The 11,539-nt window shown below is 37.8% G+C and overlaps 1 protein-coding gene across 1 annotated transcript; it reads left to right on the forward strand.

The window, feature by feature from the left end:
* LOC109233163 (two-component response regulator ORR9) lies at nucleotides 9,360-11,065 on the forward strand. Its single transcript, XM_019398943.1, has 4 exons — nucleotides 9,360-9,873; nucleotides 9,977-10,158; nucleotides 10,268-10,338; nucleotides 10,447-11,065. The coding sequence occupies exons 1-4, from the start codon at nucleotides 9,768-9,770 to the stop codon at nucleotides 10,760-10,762; spliced, it is 675 nt and encodes a 224-aa protein (XP_019254488.1). The 5' UTR covers nucleotides 9,360-9,767; the 3' UTR covers nucleotides 10,763-11,065.

Raw genomic sequence — 11,539 nt, forward strand, 5'->3', positions numbered from 1 at the left:
GAGAAAAATCACACTTACGAATTTGAAAGAGAAACTGCGAAGTAGAATGCAAGAGTTTCAGAAGGAAGGAAGTTCTGTATTTTTCAGTGAGTGGAAAAAGAAGCCATGCCTCAGAATTTATAGGCAATTATCGGAAGAGGTGTGATGTCTGTTCAAAAAAAAATGTCTGTTCATGAGGGAAAGCAACGTTCTTTTTGGATTCCAGTTAATTCCGTTAATGAACTGACTGGCATTTAATTGATTATTAAATAATTAATTAAATAAATTTTTGTTCAAAAAATAATCTTATCGATCAATCATTTGACAAATACAAATCCAAAGCCGAAGCCGAGCCGAGCGAGCGACGACGACGGCGGGAGGGTTCATTCTCTTCAACTCCTTTTAAGAGCTCTAAGAAGTGATCCTATATTTATACACACAAGTGTAGTTGTCTTTCACCAATGTGGTACAAAGTTCATGACAAAAGCTCACTTGATTCAAATTTTCATTTCCCTCCATTTTATTTTTCACCATTTTTCAATTCACACTCTTAGTCTTTAAAGCCTAATGCTTAAAGTCTTTAAAGCCCAATGCTTAAAGTCCAACAATCCTCCACATGAATGGGAATGGTTGTAACAAGAATGATCATAGATGAAAGCTGTGTGATTTGCAAGTAAGGATTAATTGCATCTGGATAAGTAGGTTTCCCTTTGAACTTTCCGTAGTGAACATATGTCGGATATACTCGGTCAATCGGTAGATTTAATATCTTTGAACCGTCGAACTTTAGTGTATACCTAGACAACCATATGTCACACAACCAACCCTTAACCGTCTTTTGGTTCTCATTGTTGTGTTCGTTTCAGCCATGAACACCGCCTGGTTTCATAAGTGCGTAGAGAATTGGCCTTACAGAATTCTCATTGAAGCGGCTTCCACTTCACACTTACATAGGTGATTCCTACACATATAATCTTTTAGATTGACACTATACGATAAGTACCACATCAAACTTAGGTAATCATTAAAGAACGTGTAAAGTTCTATCCTTGTTACTGAACATTGTCTTCATCACGAGAAGGGACCAAAGATTTTACTTTGACAATGTTGAACCGGTCAATCACAACTTTGTTTGAGCACCTTGAACCTAGATCTCGGAATATCTAAAATTCTAGGTAGAGTTACCGCCATGATGACTTGTCCTCGGCCATAGTCCCATTCCCTTAGATGATTTTTCAACTCTCTCTCTAGTTAGGCCTTTTGTAAGCGGATCCGCCACATTATCCTTTGATCTTACATAATCAATAGTGATAATTCCACTAGAAAGTAGTTGTCTAACGGTTTTATGTCTTCGTCGTATATGACTATGACGAGACTTTTCGTTATACATAATGCTCCCTGCCCGTCCTATTGCAGCCTCACTATCGCAATGTATGCATATAGGAGCCAAAGGTTTTGGCCAGAACGGAATGTCTTCTAAGAAATTTCGAAGCCGTTCAGCTTCTTCGCCGGCCTTATCCAAAGCTATAAACTCTGATTCCATTGTCGAGCGAGCGATGCATGTCTGTTTGGAAGACTTCCAAGATACTGCTCCTCCACCAACAGTAAAAAATATCCACTTGTGGACTTTGTTTCTATTGAGCCGGTTATCCAATTTGCATCACTATATCCTTCAATAACCGTAGGATACTTATTGTAGTGCAAAGCGTAGTCTTGGGTATATTCCAAATATCCCAAAACTCGTTTCATTGCCACCCAGTGATGTTTGTTGGGATTACTTGCGAATCGACTAAGTTTACTTATTGCACAAGCTATATCAGGACGTGTACAGTTCATGATATACATTAAGCTTCCCAACACATGAGCATAATCCAAGTGAGACGTGCTTTCACCTTTATTCTTTTTAAGATGATGGTTTAAGTCAATTGGAGTTCTTGCACTTCTAAATTCCAAGTGTTTGAATTTTTCAAGTACCATTTTCACGTAATGTGATTGAGACAAAGCCAGACCCTGAGGAGTCCTTTGGATTTTAATTCCCAGAATTACATCGGCAACTCCTAAGTCTTTCATATCAAACTTACTAGCAATCATACGCTTAGTAGCTTGAATGTCGGCAATGTCTTTACTCATTATTAGCATATTATCAACATATAAGCAAACAATGATTATATGATTTGGAACGTTCTTAATGTAAACACATTTATCACATTCATTAATCTTAAAGCCATTTGACAACATTGTTTGGTCCAATTTCGCATGCCATTGCTTGGGTGCTTGTTTTAGTCCATAAAGGGACTTAACAAGTTGACACACCTTCTTTTCTTTTCCCAGAACCACAAACCCTTCAGGTTGGTTCATGTAAATTTCTTCCTCTAGATCACCATTTAAGAAGGCTGTTTTTACATCCATTTGATGGATTTGAAGACCATACAAGGCGGCTAACGCTATTAGCATCCGAATGGGTGTAATTCTTGTTACCGGCGAGTATGTGTCAAAATAGTCAAGACCTTCTCGCTGTCTAAATCCTTTGACAACAAGTCTTGCCTTGTATTTGTCAATAGTACCATCGTCTTTCATTCTCTTCTTGAAAATCCATTTAGAACCCAAAGTTTTGTTACCTGGAGGAAGATCAACCAATTCCCAGGTGTGGTTGCTCAATATGGATTGTATTTCACTATTGACAACCTCTTTCCAATATTGTACTTCTGAGGAAGACATTGCTTCCTTGAAGGTTCGAGGCTTATTTTCTAGCAGGAAAGTCAGAAAATCTGGACCGAATGAAGTAGATGTTCTTTGACGTTTACTTCTTCTCGGATTTTCCTCATTAGGCATACTATTTGTTGTTTCCTCCCGAGGTCGTTTTGACTTTTGGTAGGGCAATTCACATTCCGTTTTATATGGATAAATAGTTTCAAAGAATTCAGCATTATCTGATTCTATTATTGTATTAACGTGGATCTCAGGATTTTCTGATTTATGAACCAGAAAACGATATGCCTTGCTATTGGTTAGATATCCAATAAATACACAATCAACCGTTTTTGGACCTATCTTAACCCTTTTAGGTTTAGGAACTTGTACCTTAGCTAAACATTCCCACACTTTGAAGTATTTCAAGCTAGGCTTCCTTCCTTTCCATTTTTCATAAGGAATGGATTGTGTTTTACTATGAGGTACACGGTTGATTATTCGGTTAGCTGTAAGTATAGCTTCCCCCCACAAGTTATGTGGTAAACCAGAACTTATTAACAACGCATTCATCATTTCTTTCAACGTTCGATTCTTTCTCTCCGCAATTCCATTAGATTGTGGAGAGTAAGGGGCAGTTGTTTGGTGAATAATGCCATTTTCCAAACATATTTCTTCAAATGGAGATTCATATTCGCCACCCCTATCACTTCTTATCATTTTGATCTTTTTGTTTAGTTGTATTTCAACTTCACTCTTGTATTGCTTGAAAGCATCAATTGCTTCATCTTTACTATTAAGTAAATAAACATAGCAATATCTCGTACTGTCAATAAAAGTAATAAAATACTTTTTCCCACCGCGAGATGGCGTTGACTTCATTTCGCAAATATCTGTGTGAATTAAGTCTAAAGGGCTTGAATTCCTTTCAACGGACTTATAAGGATGCTTAACATACTTTGATTCCACACATATTTGACATTTGGAATTAATGCAATCAAATTTTGGCAATACTTCTAAATTTATCATTTTTCGCAATGTTTTGAAGTTGATGTGACCTAGGCGTGCATGTCATAAAGTGTTTGACTCAAGTAAGTAAGAAGAAGCATTAACTTTATTGATAGGAACTGCTATTACATTTAGCTTAAAAAGGCCCTCATTCAGGTAACCTTTTCCTACATACACATCATTCTTACTTAGTACAACACTATTAGAAACAAAAATACATTTGAATCCATTCTTGACAAGAAGTGAGGTAGACACAAGATTCTTGCGAATTTCTGGAACATGGAGAACTTGGTTTAGAGTCACAATTTTTCCCGACGTCATCTTCAAGGCAATCTTGCCAACTCCTTCAATTTTGGCTGTAGACGAATTTCCCATGAAAATTGTCTCGTCGGGTCCTGCTGGGGCATAAGAAGAAAATAACTCCTTATTAGCACAAACATGGCGGGTGGCTCCAAAATCAATCCACCATTCTTTAGGATTTCCTACCAAGTTGCATTCAGACAACATGGCACACAAGTCCTCCATTTCGTCAACAATTTCAACCATGTTAGCTTGATTCTTCTTCTTCTTCTTTTGTACATCATTCTTTGGTGCACGACAGTCCACGGCCTTATGTCCAGATTTTCCACAGTTGTGGCAATTACCCTTGAACTTTTTCTTGCTTGGGTAATTCTTTGGTCCAGAAGCCTTCTTTCTCTTCTTATTTTGTGGCGCCTCCTCAACAATATTAGCCCTTATTATTGTCGAGTTTCCACGTGACTTCTTTTCAGCATTTTTGTTATCTTCTTCTATCCTCAACCAAACAATCAAATCTTCAAGTGTCATCTCCTTACGCTTGTGTTTTAGATAGTTGTTAAAGTCCTTCCACAACGGAGGTAACTTCTCAATGAAAGCGGTGACTTGAAATGCCTCATTTATGACCATACCTTCAATAATAAATTCATAATTAATAACAAGATAAATCTTATTAACAAAATTATTGATTCGGGTCATACCTTCAGCATGGAGGTCATGCACAATGACTTGTAATTCTTGGACTTGAGTTATGACCGACCTAGTGTCAACCATCTTGAAATCCAAAAACCTTGCAGCCACGAACTTCTTAAGTCCGGCATCCTCAGCCTTGTACTTCTTCTCAAGCGCATTCCATAACGCTTTTGTCACGACCCAAACCCCGCACTGGTCGTGATGGCGCCTCTCGTGAAGACGAGGCTAGCCAACTAACCCACTCGTCTTTTTCAAAAATAGTTAAACATAAATAAACAACGTAAATATGACTTAATAGTATTAATCAGCGGAAAGCCAACCCAACACAGCCCTAACCGGGGTGTCACAAGTCACGAGCATCTATCAGAATGTAAATCCACTACAGGGTCTAAAATGTACAAAACCGGAATAATGAACAAAAGAGAGAGACATGGTGCTGCGAACGCTGACAGTCACCTCCTTAACTCATATAACTCTGCCTCTGATCGGCCCAAAACCCGCTACCGGGTGAATAGATACCTGCATATGCACACGAGGTGTAGGGAGTAAAGTGAGTACTCCAACTCAGTGAGTAATAAAGGTAAATAACAACTGAGCAGTAAGAAATCACGTAAAGCAACCAACATGTTGTATAGAAACATGGTACAATCCTTTGAGAAAAAAACAGTGAAGCTGTGAAATCTTTGGAAATCTCTTGGCTCAGTTTAAATCTCAGAAACACTCTCAGCCCCTCGGGCTCTCTCTCTCAGATCACTCTCAGAACAGTATCATATAGTAACCGCTGCAGCGTGCAGCCCGATCCACAACTCGCTGCGGCGTGCAGCCCGATCCATATATCGTCGAGGGCGCTCACTGGGGGTGTGCAGACTCCGGGAGGGGCCCCTTACGGCCCAAGCGCAATATTAAGCCACCTCGTGGCATATAAAATAAGGCCTGAAAGCCTTCTCACATCACACACGAGGCCTGAAAGCCTCCTCACATCAGTCATAAGGCCTGAAAGCCTCCTCACATCACTCACAAGGCCTGAAAGCCTCCTCACATCACTCATAAGGCCTGAAAGCCTCCTCACATCACTCATAAGGCCTGAAAGCCTCCTCAAGTCACTCAAGCCACCTCGTGGCACATAAAGTATCTCAGGCCCTCGGCCTCATATCACTCAGCATATCCTCACATATGGCCCTCGGCCTCACTCAGTCCGAAAATCATCACAAGCCCCTCGGGCATTTGTAAACAGTAGCTCTCAGCCCAAAATATCATTTAGAAATATCATTTAGAAATATCATTTAAGTTTCAAATCTGAGTAAAATTGGTTGAGTTTGTAAAACTGTAAATATCAACAGGATTGAGTTCAAATAATACGTCAAAACAGTGAGGAAACAGTGATAAAATCCCCGAAGGGTTCAAATAATTAGCACGAAGCCCAAATATGGCAATCAGCCCAAATCATGATAATAACAAATAAATTTCAGTCAAATACGCGGTAAAATCATCAATCGGGACGGACCAAGTCACAATCCCCAACGGTGCTCTACCCCACGCTCGCTATCCGGCGTGCAAGTCACCTCAATGTAGCACTACGGTGTGCAAATTCGGGGTTTCAAACCCTCAGGATATCATTTACAATCATTACTCACCTCAAGCCGGCCAAAATCCTAGCTCGCTATGCCCTTGCCTCGCAAATCGACTTCCTCGCGCGTCGAATCTGATCAAAACCACAACGAATACGTTACAATAGGCTAAGGGAACATAACCCAATCGAAAAGACTCGAAAAATATCGAAATTCACGAAATTTGCAAAACCCGAGCCCCGGACCCACTTCTCGAAAATCAGAAAATTTAACATCATCGGATTCCTTATCTCGCCACGAGTCTATACATACCAAAACTCCCAAATCCGAGCCTAAATGGCCCATCAAATCCCACTTTGAAATATCAACTTCCAAGCCCTAGCTTTTCCCCCTTTTTGATGAATTTTCATAAATTTCTATGTTAATTCTACCATTAAATCATGTATTTAGGTCATAGAATCTCACCTCCAATCACACCCAGTCGAAATCACCTTCAATTCCCGTCCAAAAGCTCTTAAGTTTGCTCAAAAATGGTGGAAAAATGCCTTAGCTCGCGGAACAAAATGAACCTTTAAAACCCTTTCTGTCCAGCCCTTTTCGCATCTGCGATCACTGTACCGCATATGCGGTTACCGCTTCTGCGGTATTTCCTCCGCTTCTGCGGAAATATACTATTGCGCTCAGGACCGCTTTTGCGGTCTAAATCCGCTTCTTCGGACACCGCATCTGCGGACACCTGCGCGCTTTTGCGGAACACCCAATGGCCCTTATCCGTTTCTGCGGTCCACACGCCGCATCTGCGGCATCGCAGATGCGGCTCCAAGCTTGCATCTGCGGAAAGGCAACTCCTTAAGGAAACTAGCATCTGCGACCCCATCACCGCATCTGGGGAACCGCATCTGCGGCCCCTTTTCCGCAGATGCGGAAATACCAGATACCAACAACTTCAGGAATGCCACAAGTCCAAAATTCACCCCGATGGCCATCCGAAATCACCTCGAGGCCCCCGGGACCTCAACCAAAAGTGCCAACCCATCCTAAAACATCATTCAAACTTGATCCAATCATCAAAACACCACAAACAACACCAAAATCATCAATTTACATCGGATTCAAGCCTAAGTTCTTTTAAAACTCCCGAAACTCGCATTCGATCAAAAACCCAACCAAACGACGTCCGAATGACCTGAAACTTTACACACACATCCCAAATCACTTAACGAAGCTACAGAAACTCTCGGAATTCCATTCCGACCCTCGGATCAAAATCTCACCTATCAACCGGAATTCGCCAAAATACTAACTTCGCCAATTGAAGCCTAATTCTACACCGGACCTCCAAAATCACTTCCGATCACACTCCTAAGTCACAAATCATCTAACGAAGCTAACCAAATCGTAAAAACTCCGATCCGAGCTCATATACAGATAAGTCAACTCTCGGTCAAACCTTTCAATTCAAAGCTTTCAACTGAAACTGTTCTTTCAAATTCATTCCAATTCTTCCTGAAATCCAAAACCAACGATCTACATTAGTCATAATGCATAACACGGGGCAAGTCATGCCCGAGAACAGCTTTTGAAGTTTCCATGACACTATAGACATTGTACAAGCTATCTTCCAAACAACTCAAAATGTAGTTTTTGCACAAGAAATCAGAATTTTTCCATGCTTCAGTTACAACAAATCGTTCGTCATCCGGTGTACCTTCAGCCACGACCGGAGGATCCTCCTTGATGAATCGCTGCTAACTCAACATAGTAAGATAGAAGAGCATCTTCATTTGCCAACTTTTGAAGTCAATACCGGAAAGCTTTCCGGGTTTTTCTGCTGGTGCCATAGCATGAGCAGGAGTTGAACGGCTCAACGAGGCAGCGTTTTTTTTTTTGGATTCCAGTTAATTCCGTTAATGGACTGACTGGCATTTAATTAATTATTAAATAATTAATTAAATAAATTTTTGTCCAAAAAATAATCTTATCGATCATTTGCCAAAGCCAAAGCCAAAGCCGAGCCGAGCGAGCAACGATGACGGCGCGAGGGTTCATTCTCTTCAACTCCTTTTAAGATCTTTAAGAAGTGATCCTATATTTATACACACAAGTGTAGTTGTCTTTCACCAATGTGATACAAAGTTCATGACAAAAGCTCACTTGATTCTAATTTTCATTTCCCTCCATTTTATTTCCCACCATTTCCCAATTCACACTCTTAGTCTTTAAAGCCCAATGCTCAAAGTCTTTAAAGCCCAATGCTTAAAGTCCAACCCTCCCCTTCCCGAACGGGGCCCTACTCGGTGCGAAGCCGAATATAATCGGGCTCCAATGCGACTACCGAACACGGGTGGGAAACCAAAAAAACAACGGATAAGAAGAACTATATATTAATGGGAATACATCGAATTGAAAAGCTTGGCCACAAGATGTGTACGCACTAAAGTTTTAGTTTATTTAATTTTACTTTTTTATTGGTCATGAACCACATATTTATTTATATTTACCTCAAAAGTAAAATTATTGTATAAATATTTTAACTATACCACTACTTATAATTAAATTCTTTATTCTAATATTTAATATGTTGTTTTTTAGTTTCCCACTAGATATTCAGTGTTCATATAAGAAAGCGCTTTGTATTGGGATTATTTTTTGGGTTCGAATCTAAAATTTCTAATTAAGATTGAAGGGTATTAAAAATAGTAGATTTTTTTTAATTTTTCATAATAAAATTTTTATATTTAGAAGCTACATAGAAAATATTATAAATTATAATAATTATTTAAAAAACATATATAAAATTACGATTAAATACGCAATTTGTTTGTCTCGAAATCTTTAACGCATTCACATAAATTGACAGAAAAGTACTACAATAAAAGACTGAAAAAAATTGCATATTTGCACCACCTTCCACCTGCTCAAGATATGGTAATCGCACAAGATTTCACACCAGGAAAAAAGTATCACTACTGACATCACCTGTATCTTTTGGGTGGATTTTGTGGGTCCAACATCGTACACACCCACCCACCCTGCTCCCTCCTCCTTCCAAAACAGCCGACCCCTACTTTCCTTTTTACCTTTCTAAATCCTCAATACTTTTCTTCCCTATAATATTTATAGTGAGTGTAGCTATATGTATTTTTCTTCAACCTCCCAAGAATCATTATCTTCATCAACCAATACAATATTATAAGTAGCCAACCCCCATGTTCTAGATTTGTAAAAAGATTACAAATCTGATTTCTTTTATATTATTTTCCCTTTTTGTTTTTTTATTAGACTTTCCCATTGCTTGCCTTATAATTCAAAATCAGCTTAGAAATTTGGAAAGATTTGGTCAGATCTTGCTTTGTGAGTTGTGGAGATTTTGTTGCGTTTTTTTTACTTCTTTACAAAGCCAAACTCATCACCATTTTAAAGTAAGGCAAAAAACAAGAACCCCATCAAAAAAAAAAACAACAACTTTTTTTTCTTCTCATATTTCAAAGATCTGTTCTTTTTTTTTCTCTATAATAATTTGGAAAAATTGGAACAATGGGAATGGCAGCAGCAGAATCTCAGTTTCATGTTTTAGCTGTTGATGATAGCATAATAGACAGAAAACTCATTGAAAGGCTATTAAAAACTTCATCTTGTCAAGGTACTTTCTTCATTTTAATTTTTTGAAGTGTATTTAATTTATGGTTTATTTTGTTTTGGTACTGATTTTTTTGTTGTTGGTATTTTGTGTTTTGTTTATGTAGTTACAACTGTTGATTCTGGAAGTAAAGCTTTAGAATTTTTGGGTTTACAAGAAGATGACAAGAATCACTCAACTCAGTCTTGTGTCTCTCTTGACAATCATCAAGAAGCTGAAATTAATCTTATTATAACAGATTATTGTATGCCTGGGATGACAGGCTATGATTTGCTCAAAAAAATTAAGGTACTTTTTCTTCCAAATTACAGTTTAAAAACCCAATTTTAACTTTGTATTTAGATCTTGTGTTTAATTTTGGTAATTTAAAGTTTGCTTTATTTTTTTCCTATGACAGGAATCTTCATCTCTGAGAAACATACCTGTAGTCATTATGTCATCTGAAAATGTTCCTTCAAGAATCAATAGGTGAGAAATGAGAAAATTTTGATCTCTTTTGGAGTAATAAATAAATAAATAAATTTTATCTTCCTGTATGTTGATGGAAAAATAATTTATTTTTGTATTAATTTACAGATGTTTAGAAGAAGGGGCAGAAGAATTTTTCTTGAAGCCAGTGAGATTATCAGATGTTAATAAACTTAGACCTCATATGATGAAAACCAGAAGTAAAAGCCAGCAACAAGAAGCTGAGAAAATTGTCACAGAAGAAAAAATAGAAATATCATCAGAAGAAGTACAACAGCCACAAACAGAATCAAATACAGAACACAATCAACAGCAGAAATTACAAGCCAATAATAATAATAACAAGAGGAAGGCCGTAGAAGAAAATCTATCACTAGATACAACAAGACCAAGATACAGTATTAATGGCCTTGCCGCTGTCTGAGCTAATGATGCATATATTATTTTTTACTTTTTCTCCACAAATATAGCAAGTAATTCTGATATTAATATTTAGGTTACTTCTTTTTTTTGGTTTTGTTATAACGTTCTTTAATTACCAACTTACATAGCTTGAATACGAGATTAAGCGAAATGTTTCACATTTCATATGGAAAAATATTTCAGCCAATTTTGTTTTCTTAATCTAAGAGGGGCTAGAACATATTCTCTCTTGCTTCATGTAAATAGCAAATATATAACATACAAGTGTTTTTTCATTGAACATGTTAATTTTCAGTTGGCGAAATTGGTTTCTCAAGTATTGTTTGTTTGTTTTTTTAATTCCTGTATATACACGAATAATGTCAAAAAGAACTTTCACATATCAATTGCTCACAAGAATTCGTATTAACTTTAATTAGGGGCGGCAAACGGGCGGGTCGGGTTGGATATGGACGGGTCGAAAATGTATAACTTAAAAAACGGGTAAATTATCTGGTCCAACCCATATTTAATACGGATAAAAAAAGGGTTATTCGGCGGATAATCCATATTATCGATGACTTCCCGAATATGATCATTTTTGGGAGAATTTCTATTCTTCCAAACTTGAGGAATCTTCAATTTAAGTCTTTACAAATGTAAAAGTTAACCCATTAGTTACCCATCGGATTATTTATTTTCTAAATAGATAATATGATTCTTATTCATATTCGACCCGTTGCTAAAAAGTTTATTATCCAACCCATTTTTTAATGGATAATATGAACGAATAATTATG

Source organism: Nicotiana attenuata, chromosome 10, assembly GCF_001879085.1.
Source record: "Nicotiana attenuata strain UT chromosome 10, NIATTr2, whole genome shotgun sequence".
In the NCBI taxonomy this organism is placed as follows: Eukaryota; Viridiplantae; Streptophyta; class Magnoliopsida; order Solanales; family Solanaceae; genus Nicotiana; species Nicotiana attenuata.

Excerpts from the sequence above, each read along its gene's own strand:
- LOC109233163 (XM_019398943.1), top strand. The coding sequence starts at position 9,768 with ATGGGAATGGCAGCAGCAGAATCTCAGTTTCATGTTTTAGCTGTTGAT. Across the intron at positions 9,874-9,976 it reads AAAAACTTCATCTTGTCAAG|TTACAACTGTTGATTCTGGA; the intron begins GTACTTTCTTCA and ends TTGTTTATGTAG. Across the intron at positions 10,159-10,267 it reads ATTTGCTCAAAAAAATTAAG|GAATCTTCATCTCTGAGAAA; the intron begins GTACTTTTTCTT and ends TTCCTATGACAG.